Source organism: Elaeis guineensis, chromosome 1 (genome assembly GCF_000442705.2).
Source record: "Elaeis guineensis isolate ETL-2024a chromosome 1, EG11, whole genome shotgun sequence".
NCBI classification, from domain to species: Eukaryota; Viridiplantae; Streptophyta; class Magnoliopsida; order Arecales; family Arecaceae; genus Elaeis; species Elaeis guineensis.
Genome location: NC_025993.2, coordinates 105,992,242 through 106,014,809, shown reverse-complemented (window position 1 = coordinate 106,014,809; position 22,568 = coordinate 105,992,242). Strand labels below are relative to the sequence as shown.

Sequence of the window (22,568 nt, the reverse complement as noted above, 5' to 3'; positions counted from 1 at the left end):
TTGACGATTTATCGCTGGTCTCTCTGATGACATAAACCCTCAGGATAAATCAATTGTCAACGTATATGCCCCCATTGGCGGGATCCTTTACATAGTCAGGTTGTCAATTCATATTGTTCTTATATCAGAATTCTTCATAAATCATATTTCATATTCTAATTTTGATAAGCAAACATATAATCATATAGTATCGAAATTAATCAATATAATACATCATGAAATCAATATATTCAATCATGCTTCATCATAATATTTTAAATAAAATATTTTCATAACAAAATATCATTCATCCAATTCATGCATCGTTTCACAAATCATATCAGAAAAATATATTATAATTTATCGATAAATTTTATTTTGTATTCCAATAAATTCACATAATTCTATAAATTCTCTTCCAAAATTCTTCAGTTCATAAACCATATCACAATATCCGATTATTAGGTATCAACGATACCTATACGAGATCAAATTCAATAATCAGAAAGAATATGAAAATCATATTTCAACGGTTTAGATTGGGTCCCATCATCTAATTTCATCTAATCAAAATCTAATTAGGACATAGACGATCCAAAGTTTGACTATCAGATCAAATCGAATTCGAAGTGATCGGATCGAGGTTTTTTTATTAATTTCATAAAATCAAGTAGAGAGAGAAAATCAGAGGAGAGAAAATTCATGAGGTACAATTCGAATTGATCAGGTGACACAATCCAACATTACGATTAGTGAAATCAACATGATCAAATCAAGTCATGGCTAGATCGAGATCATGGATGATCAAATCTAAGGATTCATGGTCTGATCAAGGTGAGTGCCAACACACTGCCCAACAATCATGGATCAACATTTTTCATCAGATCAGAAATATTAAAAGAAATTCCTCATTGATAAATCGATCGAGAGAAAAATGGCTTTAGAGAGAGAAAATTCTAGAGAGAAAAAATTTATCTTGGACTTTTCAGACGATATGATTCAACAAATTCGATCAATCAGATCAAATCATGCTGAGGCTATCATGTAGATAATTCAATAAAATCATGAAAAAAATAGAATCTTAAAAATATCTAATCTGATCAAAGTGGGTGTCGGTGTACCATCCGACGATCGCAGATCAAAAATTCATCACTAGGATCATTTAAATTCATCATCATTCTTCAAAATTATAAAAAATCTTAGGAGAGAGAAATAATCTAGAGAGAGAAAGTAGAGAGAAAAAGTAGAAAGAGAAAGAAAAATTAGAGAGAGAAGAAGAGAGAGAGAGTCTATATTTTATTTTCTATTTTTCTTCTTCTTTTTTTTTCTTTCTCTTTTTTTTTTCTTTTCTTTTTCTTTTTTTCTTTCTTCTTCTTGTTCTTGTTCTTTTTCTTTTTCTTTCTTCTTCTTCTTTTCTTTTTTTTTTCTTTCTTCTTCTTCCCATGGGTTGCCTTGGGCCGAAACAGGAGATCTTCAATCCCTTCATTGGCTGGCCGACTGACGGTGTAACCGGCATGGGACGGTAGTCAGCACGAGAAGGGCGACCTGGTGGCAAGATGAGGGCCCAGTCGGTGGCCGGTGGCGACCACCGTACCTACATATTCAAAAGGGACCGAATCTCTTTCTCAAAGAAATCTGGCGACTTCGGTCACCGGCGAGCATGCACACCAGCATGGGAAGGAAAGGGGAGAAGAGAGACAAGAGGAGAAGGCTCACCTTCGACGCCGGTGAGGCTTTCCGGCGAGAAAATTTGACGGACACAGGTCGGTCTTTCGCGATGATTTTTCGACGATTGCCACCGATGGACTTCGTGATCTCTGGTGAGAGAGAGAGAGGAGGGTTCTCCTCCTTAAATAGAGCTGGAGGGGGCTCTTTCCGACTCCGGTTGGGAGATGGTGAGAGGAGAAAGAAGACTCCCTTCGGAAGTCTTCTCCTTTGTTTTTCCTTCCTTTTTTTTTTTTTTTTTGGGCTTTGTGGGCTTGTTACATGGGCCGGGCCATCACAAACATACAAGAGAATACATGTCTCAACAATTGATAACCCTGACAAGCAAAACTCTCATTGCTCTTAAAAAGCTCTGAATCTTTAAACTCCCTGGTCAACACTCTGCTCGCCATCATCACCGGAGAACAAAAAAAGGACCAACTTAGAGTTCGTGCTTTGACATCAACAAGCACAAGCATCTAAGATTCCACAACTCCAGTTGCAATTTGTTCTGCTAGCCAAATAGTCATTTCATCTAAGATGACAAGCGCAGTTCATTGTTCATTTCCCATCCATCCGCATCTTAAAGGACACACATCTGCAGAGCTCCTGCTCTACAAATCTCGGTGCCAACACTAAATATGAAACCACAAACAGAAATCTTTTACATGAAGTAAAATCAGGAGGGGTAAAAGTCCCTCATATTTATTCCAGAATATGAGCCCATAAAAAATTCATGAAGTGGATACATCTCTGCTGAACATACGGTTCCTATATAGCTGCGAAGTATTCCTTGCTGAGCTTAGGGTCTGGCTTCATAGACTTCTCCCCAGGCTTCCATCCTGCAGGGCAGACCTCATCTGGGTTCTCTTGGACATATTGCAATGCCTGCAAAGCACAGTAAAGAAGTTTGAATTAATCTGGGCAGGTAAAGTTTATCTAGCCTAGAAATTTGCAGGGTTAATGATCCAAGCAACAGGAGAGGTATCTGCAATGTAAACCAGCAGCCACAAAAAAGAAATCACAAATTCCAGATTAATTTGACAGTTCTTGAGTGGGCTACTGCTGCAATAAACTATAAATTTATTAGAATCTACAGGTAAAATATGAAGCAAAACATATGATTGGGTAGGTTTCAGGAAACAGCTCATCCCCAGGGCAAAAAAATGGATTATGCGATGCAAATTGGAGTCACCGACCAAATCATGAATACATCTTGTTATAAAGCAGAACGAGAGCTCTGAATTTTCTTCTCTTGTTTTACCTGAAAGGTCCTCATGGTTTCATCAACACTCCATCCAATTGCACGGTTATTAATGGTAGAATACTGAATCACTCTTTCCTTGTCAATGACGAATAGTCCTCGCAATGCAATGCCCTGTCCAAATATACATTCCAAAGTGAGCCATTTTTAAACCTATAACAACATAAATTTCATTTGGCATGGAGCACAAAGACTGTTTCGTGTTACCAACAGTGATTTACAAATAAAATGCATGTTAGACTATCATTGTTGGCATTCCTCTCTGCCTAGGAGAGGACGAGGATTCAAACCCCGATGATGGCATCCCCACCATATTTCTTTTTTAAAAATATATTTAAAAATATATATACTGCTAAAGACAAGTAAAATGATACCTGATCAGGAATCAACACTCCATAAGATTTTGAAATTGACTAACATCAGATATCAACGGATACTTCAGATCACCAAATCCCCCTGACTTCCTATCTGTTTGAACCCAGGCAAGATGGGAGAACTACAATTTGAGAAATAGTATTAGAAAACAATTCCACATTCCAGCAAAAAGAGAGAAACAATTATAATAGCACAGAAACTACAAATTCATATTCATAGGGCATAGATACAGCTTAAGTTTACAAACCAAAACAGCATATGAGCTACTCAGTAGTCATGACATTCAATAACATGCAAGAGAAAATGTCGCCAAATAATGTGGCTGTTGAATATATTTGTTTGTTCATTCAAAGGATCTTATCTACTTATACAAATTTCTTAAATCCTTTTGACCCTGATCTAAACCATGGTCACAAAATTGGGATGTGGAAATCAGGTGCCACAAGCACAAGCATGCAATTTAGCAGAAACTTAAAGAACAAAGAAACATGAAGATAACATCAGATATGGAAGTTTTCAATGTACTTGGAAAAAGCAGAGTTTATCAATATAATACAAGGATGAAACCAAACGATGGATAGAGAATAATGAAAAAATTCATATTTAAACATACAGCAAATAGTTATCAGAATAGGTCATGCACCCAATAGTCAATAAATATATAAAACATTTCCAAGACATACAGCTAGCTTGGATGCCCAGCTTGCTTCTGTGTGTGTGATACCACTGTTACCGCACATTTGTAGATAGAAAAATAGTTCAGGGTTTTGAAGGCTGTAGGCAGTGGCTAGAAGGAAGAACAATAAGTCAAATTTATCATTGTCGTCATGCATATTTAAGCGAACGACAAACAATAATCTCTCGATTATCTGATCGATCAGCTGCTCCTACCTGAAAGAGTAATATTGTCACGCCCCCGACCCGAGATTATGAATCGAGGGTCATGGCAACCGCCGCATACTCATAGAAAACTCTTCCTATAAGCATGCAAGGCATCTTATCATGCTATCCTAAAACAACAGCGAAATAATTAGTCAATAATTTAAATCCAAAACATAATGATCTAAATTTCTTCTTTAATATCTCAATAAATTCAACAATGATTCACAGGCCTTACATCAAATTCAATAAGACTTTCAACCTAAAAATAAAAGTATGGAGATTCTGCTTCTGATCACTCTTCCATTCATATCTTGTATCATTTTAATTCCTCAACATCTGTAAAAAAAGTAAAATAGGAGGTAATGAGCTAGACAGCCCAGTAAGCAATGATCACTTTCAACAGATTTCATCAGGTATTTAAGTAAATAATTATTTATAGAAAATAAGCATATAGAGTTCATCAAATTGAAATCAATTTCGATTATGCAATATAGTTCATGCCAAATTTATTTCTTTTTCAAAATTTAAGTTTCTTTCGAGATTTTAATTTCTTTCGTTCTTAAATTCTTTTTGTCAACCATGAGCTATAACCATATTTTTTCTGTGGCAGGGTCATAACACCGCGTATCTTCTTGCGGTGAGCTGCGAATCATCTGGCAGCAAAGTCCTTCGAAACCGTTGGTCTCTCTGGCGATTTGTCGCTGGTCTCTCTGACGACATAAACCCTCAGGATAAATCAATTGCCAATGTATATGCCCCCATTGACGGAGTCCTTTACATAGTCAGATTGTCAATTCATATTGTTCTTATATTAGAATTCTTCATAAATCATGTTTCATATTTTAATTTTGATAAGCAAACATATAATCATGTAGTATCAAAATTAATCAATATAATACATCATGAAATCAATATATTCAATCATGCTTCATCATAATATTTCAAATAAAATATTTTCATAACAAAATATTATTCATCCAATTCATGCATCGTTTCACAAATCATATCAGAAAAATATATTATAATTTATCGATAAATTTAAAAAAAGTAAAACATTACTTACCTCGAACGTATTCTAATAAATTCACATAATTCTATAAATTCTCTTTCAAAATTCTTCAGTTCATAAACCATATCACAATATCCGATTATCAGGTATCAACGATACCTATACGAGATCAAATTCAATAATCAGAAAGAATACGAAAATCATATTTCAACGGTTTAGATTGGGTCCCATCATCTAATTTTATCTAATCAAAATCTAATTAGGATATAGACGATCCAAAGTTTGACTATCAAATCAAATCGAATTCGAAGTGATCGGATCGAGGTTTCTTCATTGCTTTCATAAAATCAAGTAGAGAGAGAAAATCAGAGGAGAAAAAATTCATGAGGTACAATTCGAATTGATCAGGTGACACAATTCAACATTATGATTGGTGAAATCAACATGATCAAATCAAATCATGGCTAGATCGAGATCATGGATGATCAAATCTAAGGATTCATGGTCTGATCAAGGTGAGTGCCAACACACTGCCCAACAATCATGGATTAAGATTCTTCATCAGATCAGAAATATTAAAAAAAATTCCTCATTGATAAATCGATCGAGAGAAAAATAACTTTAGAGAGAGAAAATTCTAGAGAGAGAAAATTTATCTTGAACTTTTCAGACGATATGATTCAACAAATTCGATCAATCAGATCAAATCATGCTGAGGCTATCATGTGGATAATTCAATAAAATCATGAAAAAAATAGAATCTTAAAAATATCTAATCTGATCAAAGTAGATGTCAGTGTACCGTCCGACGATCGCAGATCAAAAATTCATCACTAGGATTATTTAAATTCATCATCATTCTTCAAAATTTTAAAAAATCTTAGGAGAGAGAAATAATCTAGAGAGAGAAAATAGAGAGAGAAAGTAGAAAGAGAAAGAGAAATTAGAGAGAGAAGAAGAGAGAGAGTCTATATTTTATTTTCTATTTTTCTTCTTCTTTTTTTCTTTCTCTTTTTTTCTTTTCTTTTCTTTTTCTTTTTTTCTTTCTTCTTGTTCTTGTTCTTGTTCTTTTTCTTTTTTTCTTTCTTCTTCTTCTTGTTCTTGTTCTTTTTCTTTCTTCTTCTTCTTTTCTTTTTTCTTTTTTTCTTTCTTCTTCTTCCTATGGGTTGCCTTGGGCCGAAACAGGAGATCTTCAATCCCTTCGTTGGCTGGCCGACTGACGGTGTAACCGGCATGGGGCGGTAGTCGGCACGAGAAGGGCGCCTGGTGGCAAAATAAGGGCCCAGTCGGTGGCCGATGGCGACCATCGTACCTACATATTCAAAAGGGAACGAATCCCTTTCTCAAAGAAATCCGACGACTTCGATCACCGACGAGCATGCACACCAGCATGGGAAGGAAAGGAGAGAAGAGAGGCAGGAGGAGAAGGCTCACCTTCGACGTCGGTGAGGCTTTCCGGCGAGAAAATTTGACGGGCGCAGGTTGGTCTTTCGCGATGATTTTTCGACGATTGCCACCGATGGACTTCGGGATCTCTGGTGAGAGGGAGAGAGGAGGGTTCTCCTCCTTAAATAGAGCTGGAGGGGGCTCTTTCCGACTCCGGTTGGGAGACGGTGAGAGGAGGAAGAAGACTCCCAAAGGGAGTCTTCTCCTTTGTTTTTCTTTCCTTTTTTTTTTTTTGGGGCTTTGTGGGCTTGTTACATGGGCTGGGCCATCACAAACATACAAGAGAATACATGTCTCAACAATTGACAACCCTGACAAGCAAAACTCTCATTGCTCTTAAAAAGCTCTGAATCTTTAAACTCCCTGGTCAACACTCTGCTCGCCATCATCACCGGAGAACAAAAAAAGGACCAACTTAGAGTTCGTGCTTTGACATCAACAAGCACAAGCATCTAAGATTCCACAACTCCAGTTGCAATTTGTTCTGCTAGCCAAATAGTCATTTCATCTAAGATGACAAGCGCAGTTCATTGTTCATTTCCCATCCATCCGCATCTTAAAGGACACACATCTGCAGAGCTCCTGCTCTACAAATCTCGGTGCCAACACTAAATATGAAACCACAAACAGAAATCTTTTACATGAAGTAAAATCAGGAGGGGTAAAAGTCCCTCATATTTATTCCAGAATATGAGCCCATAAAAAATTCATGAAGTGGATACATCTCTGCTGAACATACGGTTCCTATATAGCTGCGAAGTATTCCTTGCTGAGCTTAGGGTCTGGCTTCATAGACTTCTCCCCAGGCTTCCATCCTGCAGGGCAGACCTCATCTGGGTTCTCTTGGACATATTGCAATGCCTGCAAAGCACAGTAAAGAAGTTTGAATTAATCTGGGCAGGTAAAGTTTATCTAGCCTAGAAATTTGCAGGGTTAATGATCCAAGCAACAGGAGAGGTATCTGCAATGTAAACTGGCAGCCACAAAAAAGAAATCACAAATTCCAGATTAATTTAACAGTTCTTGAGTGGGCTACTGCTGCAATAAACTATAAATTTATTAGAATCTACAGGTAAAATATGAAGCAAAACATATGATTGGGTACGTTTCAGGAAACAGCTCATCCCCAGGGCAAAAAAATGGATTATGCGATGCAAATTGGAGTCACCGACCAAATCATGAATACATCTTGTTATAAAGCAGAACGAGAGCTCTGAATTTTCTTCTCTTGTTTTACCTGAAGGGTCCTCATGGTTTCATCAACACTCCATCCAATTGCAAGGTTATTAATGGTAGAATGCTGAATCACTCCTTCCTTGTCAATGACGAATAGTCCTCGCAATGCAATGCCCTGTCCAAATATACATTCCAAAGTGAGCCATTTTTAGGCCTATAACAACATAAATTTCATTTGGCATGGAGCACAAAGACTGTTTCGTGTTACCAACAGTGATTTACAAATAAAATGCATGTTAGACTATCATTGTTGGCATTCCTCTCTGCCTAGGAGAGGACGAGGATTCAAACCCCGATGATGGCATCCCCACCATATTTCTTTATTAAAAATATATTTAAAAAAATATATACTGCTAATGACAAGTAAAATGATACCTGATCAGGAATCAACACTCCATAAGATTTTGAAATTGACTAACATCAGATATCAACGGATACTTCAGATCACCAAATCCCCCTGACTTCCTATCTGTTTGAACCCAGGCAAGATGGGAGAACTACAATTTGAGAAATAGTATTAGAAAACAATTCCACATTCCAGCGAAAAGAGAGAAACAATTATAATAGCACAGAAACTACAAATTCATATTCATAGGGCATAGATACAGCTTAAGTTTACGAACCAAAACAGCATATGAGCTACTCAGTAGTCATGACATTCAATAACATGCAAGAGAAAATGTCGCCAAATAATGTGGCTGTTGAATATATCTGTTTGTTCATTCAAAGGATCTTATCTACTTATACAAATTTCTTAAATCCTTTTGACCCTGATCTAAACCATGGTCACAAAATTGGGATTTGGAAATCAGGTGCCACAAGCACAAGCATGCAATTTAGCAAAAACTTAAAGAACATAGAAACATGAAGATAACATCAGATATGGAAGTTTTCAATGTACTTGGAAAAAGCAGAGTTTATCAATATAATACAAGGATGAAACCAAACGATGGATAGAGAATAATGAAAAAATTCATATGTAAACATACAGCAAATAGTTATCAGAATAGGTCATGCACCCAATAGTCAATAAATATATACAACATTTCCAAGACATACAGCTAGCTTGGATGCCCAGCTTGCTTCTGTGTGTGTGATACCACTGTTACCGCACATATGTAGATAGAAAAATAGTTCAGGGTTTTGAAGGCTGTAGGCAGTGGCTAGAAGGAAGAACAGCATGGTGATTGTAGTGGAAGATAGGTGTGGTGGCTATATCATGAGGTGGTGGTGATGGAAGAGGATGCTGCAAGCAGAAGAGAATAACAGGAGTTGGCAGAACTTTGGAAAGGGTGGAGTGGTTGGGTGAAACAACTTCAGCTGATATTATCTTGGTACTTTCAATTTCTTCTTCAGCCTCAAGAACATTTATGATATAGGGAGAAGAAACAGGACATATGTAAATGCTCGGAGCACATGAAAGTCACCAGTTTATCATGGGCAAGCTCATCATGATATCCAAATTATAGTTCCTTGGTAGCTGACAGATGGAAGATTAACTTAACCATAAAACTTATGTCTGGTTCAGATTATATGAACTCAATTTTAGCAGTAGTGAGCATTCTTTGCAGAGTAATAACTGTTTCTCACCCATCACCAAAAAAATAAAAAGATGATGACACATCTTGAGGAGAGAGCCAACACAAGAACAAAAAGACACTTCTGACACAGAAGTTTTTTTTTTTTTTAAGGGAGTGTAACATCGAGGAGAACAACCAACCGCACTGTAAACACCCAAAATTTCTGTATTCAACTTCTCAAATTTTGAGTAACAATCACTGAAAGCAGTTATCTCTGTGAAAATGAAAAAAGAAAAATCAGTGAATAATCATCTTATCTTGGAAAGTAATGTGTTAGGATTTGATGCCTCGAGATTCGATTCATATTGAGCCCATAGCGAGGTTTGCGACGAAAAACGGAGTCCAACGAGACCAAAATCACCTCAAACGGAGCTCGAACGGAGGAGATACGTGTTTTTGAAGTCGGCACGGAACCGGAGATGGTAGACCGGCGGAGCAGCGGCGGTGCGGCCACGTGCGGTGGGGCGCAGCCCAGGCGAGCCAGTGCATGGGCTGGCTCAAGCCCACGCTCACGCACGCGGGCTCAGCAGCCCGTTTTCCCCGATCCACGATGGACCGGGCGGTCCACAGGCCAGCGCATGGACCACGTGGGCATTTTCCATGCGTTTCGCACTATCCACGGCACTATTTCATAGACTGATCGTGATCGGACGACTCTGAGAGGCTTACGGTCTTGATTCAATGGTTTGGGACTTGATTTGAAGTTAATTAGGAGTCCTAATCCCTTTTTAATTGATGTTTAAGCCCTTTAAAAGGGTTTGATGCTCAACAGAAGGTGTGGTTCGGCCGGTGGCTTGGTTTTCACGGGAGAGAATCCGTTGGGTGGCCTAGTGTCGCGAAGGTGGCATCGTGAAGAGCCCACGAAGACCAGTGAACCTGTGAAGAAGAGAGAGGGCTGAAACGCTGAGAAGAGAAGCAGGAGTAGAGGCTCCAATGAGGCTTTTGAACAGTGGACTACGGTCACTTCAAGAGTTCAGGGGGGTTTTCCTAGAGAGAGTTTTTGTGAGGGAGAACTTTCTGTGAGAGAAAAATTGGATGTACGAGGATTGAGGGTGAGATCTCCTCTTGTAATATTTCTTTTCTCATAGTGAAGTTTGCATGCCCCATGGAGGCGAGCCCTTTTTGACTGATCCACGTATTGATTGTTTTCTATTTTGTTTCTTCTTTCTTCCTGCTGCATCACGCAATACTAAAAAGATCTTGGGAGGTAGTGTCCTGGCCAGACATCTATCCAACAAGTGGTATCAGAGCTTCTAGCTCAGCTTTGGTGGCTTCTGAAGGAGTAGGAGGCAGTAGACGGAGTGACAGAAAATCGCGACGAGGGCGGTCCAAGCCTAAGAAGGACTTGAGCAAAACCAGGTGTTATCGTTGTAAGGAGTTGAGGCATCTAGCTAGAGATTGCCCTCAACTCAAAAATCGAACGATGGCTGCTGTGGCAATGGCCGACAGCGATTTAGATGGAGATATCCTGGAGATATCTGACGAGGTATCTACTTTATTCCAGCAGTGGATATTAGATTCTGCATGCACCCATCATGTATGTTGCAGAGAAGAGCAGTTTGACTCCCTGGAGAACAGTGAGGGCACTATATATCTGCCAATAGATCGAGCTGTGCGGTCAGAGGTATTGGGACGGTCAGTTGGAAGACACATGATGGTGCAGTGAAGAGATTAGGGGAGGTCTGATACTTACCCGATTTCAGACGGAATCTTATCTCACTGAGCAGACTGGATTCGAGAGGCTATAGGACGGTAGCTGATGGAGAAATTCTGAGGGTGCTACGCGGCGATAGGATTGTGCTGGAGGAGAAGAAGGGGAGCATAGGATATTATTATCTGGTAGGGAGCCCAGTGCGAGGTGGAGCTTTAGGAGCCAAGTGGATCCCAGAGCGAGGTGGAGCTCTAGGTGGAGGTGGATCGGGCATAAGACAGAAGACTCAGGAGGATGAGAGGCGATGTCACCAGGTAAGATTTCTATTGCCACAGGTTGATACCCCGAGCAGGTCTCAGATCAGGAGGAGCACAGCATACGACGAAGATGGGATCGAGCGGCCTGGCTCGACTCCCATGTTTGTCCATCCATGATCAGTAGGTGATTGCCCCAGGGCATGGGGACGAAGAGATCCAGAAGCTTTCGGAGTTAGGAAGAAACCGAATATCGAGTCGAGGTGGAGATTGTTAGGATTTGACACCTCAAGATTTGATCCATATTGAGCTCATAGTGAGGTTCGCAATGAAAAATGAAGTCCAATGAGACCAAAATCACCTCAAACGGAGTTCAGACGGAGGAGATACGCGCTTTTGAAGTCGGCACGAAATTCGAGGAGGCAGGCCGATGGAGCAACGGTAGTGCGGCCACATGCGGCGGGGCGCAGCCTAGGCAAGCCAGTGCGCGGGCTGGGTGCATGCAGGGCACGGCCCAACAGGTGGGCCCAACCCAGGCCCAGGCACGCGGGGCCCAGGCCTAGGCGTGCGAGCGTGCGGGTCAACCCAGGCCTAGGCAAGCACGGTCCAGGCCCACACGCACGCGTGCGGGCTTAGCAGCCCATTTTTCTCGATCCACGATGGATCGGGTGGTCCATAGGCTGGTGCGTGGACCGCGTGGGCATTTTCCACACGTTTCGCGCAGTCTACAATACTATTCTATGGACCGATCGCGATCGGACGGCTCTAGGAGGTTTGTGGTCTTGATCCAACAGTTTAGGACTTGATTTGAGGTTGATTAGGAGTCCTAATCCCTTTCTAATTGATGTTTAAGCCTTTTTTCTAATTGATGTTTAAGCCCTTTAGAAGGGCCTGATGCTCAACAGAAGGTGTGGTTCGGCTGGTGGCTTGGTTTTCATGGGAGAGAACCCATTGGGTGGCCTGATGTCGCGAAGGTGGCTTCATGAAGAGCCTACGAAGACCAGCGAACCCGTGAAGAAGAGAGAGGGCTGAGATGCTGAGAAGAGAAGCAGGAGCGAGAGCTCCAGTGAGGCTTTTGAACAGCGGACAGCGGTCACTTCAGGGGTTCGGAGGATCTTTTTAGAGAGAGAATTTTTGTGAGGAAAAATTTTTTGTGAGAGAAAAATTGGGTGTATGAGAGTTGAGGGTGAGATCTCCTCTTGTAATATTTCTTTTTCTCATAGTAAAGTTTGCATGCCCCGTGGAGGCGAGCTCTTTTTGGCTGATCCACATATTTGATTATTTTCTGTTTTATTTCTTCTTTCTTCTTACTGCATCGCGTAGTATCGAAAAAATCTTGGGAGATGGTGTCCTGGGTAGACATCCATCCAACATAATGCTTCTTTCAATCCAAGATTCAAATTCATAAGTCAGTGGACATGAAATTACTAGTGGGGGCAAACAAATGTAAAATCCAGCAGATAGAAAATCAAAATCACATACTTCTTCCCAATATAATCAGAGAGTTTCACCTGTGACAATAAGCTAGTAACTTTAACTTATAACTGTCCACTGAGAATTGTGTGTGGCGTGTGCGCGCGCGCGCGCACAAGTGAGAGAGAGAGAGAGGGGGTGGGGGGGGAGAGAAAGAGAGAGACTTGCTACTAAATAATGCTTCGGAAACATAGTAAAAGCAAATGAGTCACGAGCATCTAGGCTTGATAATCAAGTTCGTATACAGCTTCTAGGATTTAGAATCTGACCAGTGTTGAAACAGAAATCACCATGTTTTGGACCTCTTCGTTCCCTTCTGGGCACATTAGATTGGACCTAAGTCAGCATTACCTTACTGGAAAACTAATTTCACCTGGGTTCTGATAGAATGTTTTAGGCCAGGATGACTAAAACGAACTGAAGAATTAAAAACTTAAACCATGATTATTTAACCTCCAAACAACACCTTATAGTTCACTTCTTCACAAGAAAGATGTCACAAATCAAAAGTTGTTCTTGAGTAATCATTTCTTAGCAAGGGAAAACGAATTGTTTTATTCTGTAGATGATGCATTCATGGTGTTGTTAAGCATCATAACAAGTATCACCAATGACAAAAGCAGAAGGAAAAAAATCAACAGTGGAGGTCTTAAGTCATTCATAAAGCTGATGTGGTACATCGCTGCTTTGGCAAATTCTTCATACAATTTGATATTATGAAGGACATTGAGAAATTCTATCAGCAAGTTGAATAGCTGCACGCTCAATGTTAGCACATTAAGTGCAGAATAACCTTTTATCCAGAGTCAATGACTTGGCTACTAGGCTTACTACTGTTACAACTGTCTAGCTCCAGCCAACTCCTTGGACGGCAGACTCATATGCGCAGAAATGCATAGGCATACACAAGCACCCATAATGGTATTTAGACCTATCTCCAAAGAATTATATTTTACTGACAATACCTTCCACTATCTTCAGAGTAATTCCCAGATAGAGAAAGACTAGGACAGCAACTGCTAGTAACTCAATGCCTACCCAGTACAATACGATAAAAACATACAATACCATACAGTTCTAATTTACTTATTTCAATTTTTTAAATAATCGGGCAAGGTTCATTGTATCAACATAAGGGCTCATATCAGTCAGCCAGCGGCACAATTTGGTATGGCCCTGTGCCATTCCGTGCCGGGCTTGAACCGACATAATAGAGAGAGTAGGGGAGAGAGAGAACCAGAGAGAGAGAGAGAGAGAAGGGGAGGGGAGGGATAGAAAGAGGTAAAAGGGGCAGGAAGACTGGCAGTGGCCGCTAGAGGGCCACATAGGCCTCTAGAGAGCTAGATTTTCTTCCTCAACCTCCATTGGATCGAAACAGGAGCAACTCACCCAAGTTTCAAGCAAGATTTAATTTTTTTTTTGATACACCATGAAGTCGGCAACCATGCGGCCGACTTACTCGCTCCTTCCCTCTCTTCCCCCCTCTCTCTTCTTCACTCCGGAGGAGGGCAGAGCTCTGAGGCCTCCAGAAGCCTCCGATGGCCTCCTCGACATTTTTGTCTTCTTCCCTCCCCCCCTTCACTCTCTCTCTCTTCCTCTCTTTCCTTCTCCTTCCTCTCGTCCTCACCGATGGTTCATTTCAAACACTAGAACCATCCCAATCAGCCATCAGTATCATTCTACTTGTTCCAAACTGGACGGTTCGACAAACCTTGATTTTGAGTATCTATTGTATAATGATTAAAATAGCTTGGGACTAAAATTTTCACCTATGCACTAAGCCGATATTCTAAATCAATTCCAGCCAAAAATAATGGGAGGTAAATGGGAGGTCAAAAATAATTTCCCCATGATTAGGAAGAAAGCATTTCCCAGTCTAAATCATTGGATATGGCTATTGAAAAACCACTGGAGATCTTCCTACCATGACCTATTAGATGGTCCTAGGCTTTATGGCCACTTAATCAAAATATGCTGATACTTTGCATGGGAGCATTCTCAACTCTGCTGAATGCTTTTATTTTGCAGGATTGGATTATCAGCATATTGCTAAGACAAAGGGCAAAAAGATCGGAATCTTCTTGTAGAGAGCAACACCTACATGTAATGCATTATCCAATTCACTGGAATCTGCAGCATGTATCACAACTTCTATTTAATAACATCACAACTGTAATCATAATCTAGGGAGAACCTACTGTCAAAGCCAAATTTTCCAGAGAACAACCAAAAGAGAGGAAGGAACACCAAAGAACGTAATTGTGTATGCCTTGATGAACTCCTGATCAAAGACTGCTTCGGCCTCAAAATCTGGCTCCAGATTTCCAACCAGTGGCAGCTCACTCTGCGAAAATAGTCAACTCGCTCAGTAAGTGAAGACAAAATCGCGAGCCCAAAAAAGCACTCAAGCCTAGCAAAACAAGAACAAACGGCGATAAGCACTCAAGCCTAGCAAAACAAGGGCAAATAGTGCTTTTAAAAACGACATTTGGTATGGTATTTTTAAAAACATTATTTTGAAAGATGTTTCTATAAATACTATTCAAAACAGCATTTCTATAATCAATCGGTTGTCAATTTCATCAGAAGAATATGAAAAAAAAAAACCCTATTTTGACACTTTTTTCTTCCTTTTCCGACCATATCCGACGTCGGTGGCCAGCACCAAAGCCCCCGACCTTTCCTCCATGTTGAACTCTAGCCTATGCCGGAGCTCCGACTGCCGGTGAGCAGCCTAGGACCCAAAGAAACCGAGCAAAAGGGCCTCGGTTTGCTTGTTTTTGATGTTTTTGCAGGCCGACCGCCTGCCGTCGGCCATCTACCACTTTCAGCCCCCGCCAGCCACCTGTGTTGCCGCTTGCCATCGATCTTTCGGCCACCAGCCATCACAGACCACCGGGCCCTTCCTCCCTGTTCGGCCAAGAAAAGAATGAAAAAAATAAAAAGAAGAAAAGAGAAGGAAAAAAAAGAAAAGAAAAAAAAAAAGAGAAAAAGAGAGAGAACATTCTCTCTCTTATCTTTTTCTCTCCTTCTCTCTCTAGGGTTTTTCTTCTTCTACTCTCTCTCTTGACAATAGATTTAAATTTTTAGTTCAGCCACTTTTGTGTTGTTTTGAAATGCATATAATTATAGGATATTATAGATTCATACTACATCCGTTAATTGAATTTGAGTTGAATGGTCGAAAATTTCTCTGTTATGTATTTGCCCATTCTTTTTCTTTTTTAAATTTCTCTCTTGGCAATTAGTCCATTGTTGTTTCATTGTGTGTATGTGCATGTGTTTATGAGTTTGTGGAGCTTGCTATTCATGAATTAAATTGAATTTGAGTTGTATGATTGAAATTTTCTCTCTTTTGTGTTTGCCCATTTTTGTTTTATTCTGATTTTTTTTATTGATTTTTATCTTGTTAAGTAGATGGCTACAGCATGTGTCCATGTGCTATTATATTGTGACGGTATAATAAAGAGTGGTGTTGATGGAGCAGAATATAGTGTGCATTCTACTTCTTCAATTAAGTTTAGTTTAACAACAACTTATCATGATTTATTAGAGATATTATATAATTTCATGAAAATGGATAGGGGCCAATTTTGTTTAAAATTAAAATGGCACCGTCCTGTTGTTTTTGGACCGTCAATGGAGATTAGGTATGCTGCGGCATTAGTTGAAGTTGATAAAGACGTGGAAGAGATACTTTCATTTCCTATAAAAAATCTTAAATGTAAGTGTTTGGAGTTATATATTGAGAAAAAAGAAGTTGTCCACTCCAATATTGCAAATACTCCAGGCATGATTCACAGTAAAGATTATTTAGAAGTTTATTAACACAATCATGAAATACTCCATCATTTTCTCCAATGTCCACATATGACCGGTCAAGTCATATGATTGATCATGATTTATAGAATGTGGATCCCTACCGCCCTAGCACTGTGCCACCGTGCTATGATCCTTGAAGGCACATATGTAATAATTTTAATAGTTGATTTTTTAATATACAATTTAAAAGGATGGTTTGGCAAGCAGATAGTACTCATCAAGTACATAAATTTAATATCATCATGGGAAGGATTAAAGCAATAAATGAGGCTTAGAATTGGTTGTCTATGTTGGAGTCTTGAAAGCTGGACAATTACACATGATGGTGGATTGCAGTATGGCATCTTAACGATAAATTTGTCCGAAGTCTTCAACAATATGCTATGAGGAGCTAGAAATGTCCTGATTATAACATATGTGCAAATGACATTCTATAGGTTGGTTAAGTACTTTCATGTCAGACATGCACAAGTAAATAAATATATGCTGAAACAGTCACAGTTTATTTACTCCTCATATTGCCACAAAAATTATCCAATATCAAATCAAAACAAATCAGCATATTGTAACATTTTTTTATTTGAATTGAAGTGTGTATCAAGTTGTTACATATAGGCAACCCAGACATGTAATAGTCAAACTGTGACACTGATACTAATATGTATCTGTGAGAAGTGGACAATATACAAATATCCTTGTTCACATGTCTTAGCTATGTGCCAAAAAATTAGTGTACATTTTGCTCAGTACGTAGATGACAAGTACTCAATTAGAAATTATATTAACACTTGAAATGATGAGTTTCATCCTGTCCCTCATGAAAACTATTGGATATATCCAGATATGTACACACTACTCCCCGATCCACACAGAGAGAGACCAAAGTAAAGGGGCCAACCTAAATCAACATATATTCAAAACGAGATGGATTCAAGTTAAGGTGCCTGTAAAAGTCATTGTGGCATTTGCAAAGAAGAAGGTCATGATTGGCGAAGGTGTCCTAAAAATGCTGAACACACAGGAAGATTTTAGTAGTTTATGTATAGCTTTGGTCTTATATATTGAGAATTAACTATCATACCATTTTGTTTGAGTTGTGTGATATGAAAATGTTGGAGTTATGTATTGTTGTACCAAATATTTATTAGTAATGGATTAGTGGCATCAAATTCAAAATGCTGTTAAATTACTAATCAAATTTTGGATTAGTGTATGATTTCGATTCATGCATTAAAAATTATGTCTTATATCATATTTGTTACACTCTAATAAATTTGGAATGTATTCTATTGCTTTAGATTCATTAGTATGTTATGACTTACAATCTATGGCATTCGAGCTCTCGAGACCACAGTATTCTTTTATTGTAGAAGACCTATCGGTCGCAGGCCATATTAGATGGCAATGTGAGCATTTCATTCTTGTTCTTACTATTTTTTTTTACAATTAGAGTCTTTTTAAAGATAAATACATTAATTAATTATTCTATCTTATTGCAGGAGCCCAAAACCATTCAATTACGATGAGTTGATGGTGATTTTTTGAAGATAGAGAATATCTCAAATAGAGTTGTGGATTATTTGCGATACATGGGGTTCTATGGATGTTATCGGATTGGCCAAATAGAGTTGGATGTTGTCTCATTACTGCCCTTATTGAGAGGTGGCGTCCAGAGACACACATTTCATCTTTCATTCGGTAAGACGATCATTATGTCACAGGATGTTAGTATCCTCAAGGGACTACCAGTTGATGGCAATGTAGTTATAGGAGCTGATCCCATGCATAGCATTCCAAAATAGCAGACTATGTGCATCTGGTTATCAGGGTTTGAGCTTAGGCCTTGTTCTTTGACCATTCATGTTTGAGAAAAGAGTGTTTGGATCATCACTATCAATAGTTGTACATTGAGGATGATGTACCAAAGAAGATGGTGTAACTGTATATCAGAGGTCTGGTACTACATTGCTAGGAGGTATCTTTTTGCCTGATACTTCATCTAGCAAGGTGAAGTTAATATTTTTATCATTATTGGAGAATTTAGACTTCGTTCGTGGACTCAGTTAGGGCAATGCAGTCCTAACTTATCTCTACAAAGCTATGTGATGTGATTCGTACCATGATCAGTCAGACATTGATGGTTATCTTATATTATTGTATATATATGATATAGAATTTTTAATTTTCTATATTCTTTTATAGCTCTATTGGGGCATATCATGTATGATTTTGTTAGAATTGATAGATTTGGGCATGGAAAAGGATGTCGACTATCAGTCTATTATGGCAATAGTTGCTTGAAATACCATCGGAGCAGCAAGATCCCAATATTCTATTCAAACTAGATGCATCTTAGAGATATAGGTATAAAACTATTGGATACATTGCTTGATAGTGTACTTTTAATCTGATGAAGTTAAATTAATTTAAACAGACTATCACTTATTGTTCAAGCAGATAAAATGTTGCATTCAATGTTCATAATGTGTCGATAAAAATAATATGAATTTATAGATGCCAGCTAAATATACTGCTTGATACACATAGATGGATAATTTCAATTAATGTGCAAGTATCCTTTTATAGTATTCATAATCTACTAAAAAATATGCTTACTAATTGGACCTTTTTTTTTTAACTCTATCAGTTTTTGTGGGAGCCATACCAAATAAGATATTATCCATATTATCACATATGTGCATAAATAGATATGATATATGGCTTACTAGGGTGCCCCTTATTTGCTTTGATGTGGTGTAGTGGCACCTTCCAGATCATGTGCTATGTCAATTTGACCGGATTCAGAATATACCAGAGAAGCTTGATACTAGTCAGAGACTTCATCATATTGATCGATGAAGGAGAGCCCATATTGATTGACATATCAAGCATGTTGAGTATATCACCATTTGAAATATACAGTGAGATCATATTGTTTATGATGATCACATATTGAAAAGCCATCCATATATTGAGCACTACATAGCTTGATTTCTTAACATTACAATATGGATTATTGGACAGCCTCAGTATGCAGTTCTAAGATATGAGGGTGAGGGTTTCACTATGTGCATTTTAGTACGGCTATGAAAATTGTCTTATATCAATATCATATTGAATTTTAATTCATCATGTTTGCATATTACTATCAATTATTAACTATATTGTATGATATATGCAGACAGAGTATTTGAATGAGATAGTAATTTTCATGAAATGTACCATCACTGTTAACGATGAATCGAAGCAATTGGTCATACTAGGCTAATTGAATGATGCTGACATACTATCAAGATATTGGACAAGCATATCACATCTCCGTTTATCATATTGGGTCACCTATGGCATCACCATATTTTTCAAAGATATGACATGAGGGATCCTCATGTATCCTTGAGATGCAGCATGATATGAGCAATTGGGATCATCCATTATCATCGATGCCATCTTTCATTGAGTAGATAGACACTGTGAAGAAAAACTAGGCAGTACTATGCATATATTTTTAAAATTTTTGATAACGAAAGCATTAGATTAAACTTTTTAATCTAACTAACATACATGAGATCTAATCTAAACTATCTATCAAAGATCTATAACATGATTAATATGCATTTAAAATCTAAAATTAATTGAAACTTGCATCGATCACATCGATATTCTAGATCAGATCCAACCATTAGATTTGATCTAATCTGATTTAATGAGTTCAAAATCCATTACCTTTGTACGGGTCGATGATCTTCGCTGCTGAAACACTTAGAATAGAGGGTCTGCTGGTCGTTCGTAGCTACACAGGATGTTCGGCCTCTACGAATCATCCATATGAAGCCCTCATACCGATTTGATCTTCTGGGACTGCTAGATCACATGAAGATCGCCCCTGATGGCTAATCTAATTTGATCTTTTTTTGAAATTACTTTGAACCCTTCCAAGATTGAAGATAGATCAATTGAGATTGCTGGATGTTGGAAGAAAATTAGAAAAAATAACTTTTCTCTGATCTTAACTCTCTCTCCTAAAAATCCTAATGCTTAGGGCTAGAACACTCACCAAAGAAGAGACGGTTCTTTTCTAATCACATGTCAAATCAATGGCAATCCACCCCAGATCCTCACACCCCCAAACTAAGGTTTGGCCCCTCTCATTTCTGGTATCTCATGATAGAATAGTAGCTCTCGTTGGTGTACAAAACCAAAGGTTTTTATGGTTGCCGAATAGAAGAGATAGGGATGAGATAAGAGCCCATTCAAGTTTAAATTAAAACTTCTTTTTGAATTCAAACTCTAACGCCTCTTATCCCCATCCATCACCAGATGAAAAAGGGCCGAAGAAAAGCTTTTAGTATAGAAAAAAAATGGGATTCATTTCTTTTTGTCGCACAAGCCAAGCGCTTCACAAGGGGTCAGCAAGGATTAGATAAGGATGAGTAGTTTAGTTTAAATTCAAACTCCCATTTGAATTCAAACCCAAACAAACTCACTCCTATCCTAAGTGGGTGACAAGAGGAGTGTTTGCTGCTGGTTTTCTCATATAGAAATTGAATTTGTGCGATGAGAATTGGTGTGAGGAGAGGAGAGTGGTGCAAGGGAGGTAGTTCAATCTTATTGGACTCTTGAACTTATCCAAACTAGGTTTAACCCAATCTAAATTAGATTAGACCCAAATGAGCATGATGAACCTAATCCAATTAAGCCCTTATAGCCTCAATTAATCTTGATCAATTCAAAGAATTAATTGAGCCATAGTTCTAATCAAATCAGGATTAATTCTCTCTTAGCGATTAGGTCATCCCATAACCTAATCGGGTTTAACCTAACTGGATCCAATTCAATTAGACTTAGTCTAGACTTTAATACTTAATCAAATTGAGTTAATCAGTAATCTAATTATTGACTAATTTTTTTTGAGTATCACTGACTCTTAGTGAATCAATTTATTGCAACTGTGGCACAAGATTAATCATCAATCATATTGATAACTTTATTCTCGAATGATTCTCAATCATCGATCAGTCATATGATCGGAGAGGTACTTCTTAGTGTGTGACCTCATAGGTTCAAACCTAAATCGATAGCACAGAAATAATTTTTGTACCAATCAAAGTAACCATCTAGCAATGGGACCTGACATCCGGATAGGTCGAATGTGTGCAAAGCAATACTCAGAACCTACTGGTATATGGTTACTATATAATTCATTCCTTTGACCCTAATGCTCAAGGTAACCTATGATTTAACTGTCAATCCTAAAATAGTCAACCATATTGTATTTCAACCTTTCAAATCCATCATATGGATTATTTTAACCAAGATTTTACTGAATTGAAATACAGTGATGCATAACTCCTACTTATTCAGAGAGATCAATCCCATCTTGCTCACACACTGACTACCATAAGTATTTAATTGTATCCAAAAATCTTTCATCACTGAATTAAAAATTCAGATAGTTTGACATCAAAGCACGGTGAGTTGCTTGCAAGTCACCATGGTGATCTCAGATCAGAAGGACACTTATATCCATATCACTTTGGAGTAACTCTTGACAGTAGAGTACTCCAGAATTGATCACGTTCAATGAGATATACTCCTACATCTCATCTGCATGCTATGTCAGTGTCTCCATACTCTTTGGTTAAAAGAATAACCAATATATATGGTATACAACAACCTACACTTGTATAGCTATCGTCCTAGTAATAGCACATCTTTTGATCACGAACATATTTAAGGACTAAATGATAAATCTTTTTTTTATCGATTCTAAATAGTCCTAAGGACTTCATCACAATATAGGAGTTCATAAAAAAATATGTATAACTTGTGATGAAATAAAAGATGCCAAATAATTTTTATTAATAAAAGTTCATATATATTTACATCAATGAGC

The 22,568-nt window shown here is 38.3% G+C and overlaps 2 protein-coding genes across 2 annotated transcripts in view; both read right to left on the bottom strand.

Annotated features, from left to right (window-relative positions):
• Positions 1-2,415: 2,415 nt before the first annotated feature.
• On the bottom strand, positions 2,416-7,045 carry LOC140856456 (2-Cys peroxiredoxin BAS1, chloroplastic-like). The gene is given in 6 exon segments (XM_073253774.1): positions 2,416-2,571; positions 2,948-3,061; positions 3,322-3,362; positions 3,365-3,443; positions 6,443-6,525; positions 6,940-7,045. Coding segments are annotated over 6 exon segments (540 nt in total). The 3' UTR covers positions 2,416-2,454.
• A 323-nt stretch (positions 7,046-7,368) lies between these two features.
• Positions 7,369-22,568, bottom strand: part of LOC105038444 (2-Cys peroxiredoxin BAS1, chloroplastic) — a 78,012-nt gene continuing 62,812 nt past the window's right edge. The window contains 8 exon segments of the mRNA XM_073253773.1: positions 7,369-7,520; positions 7,897-8,010; positions 8,271-8,311; positions 8,314-8,392; positions 9,616-9,694; positions 12,815-12,891; positions 15,123-15,197; positions 21,198-21,306. Coding sequence (XP_073109874.1) covers positions 7,404-7,520; positions 7,897-8,010; positions 8,271-8,311; positions 8,314-8,392; positions 9,616-9,694; positions 12,815-12,891; positions 15,123-15,197; positions 21,198-21,306 — 691 coding nt within the window. The 3' untranslated portion in view covers positions 7,369-7,403.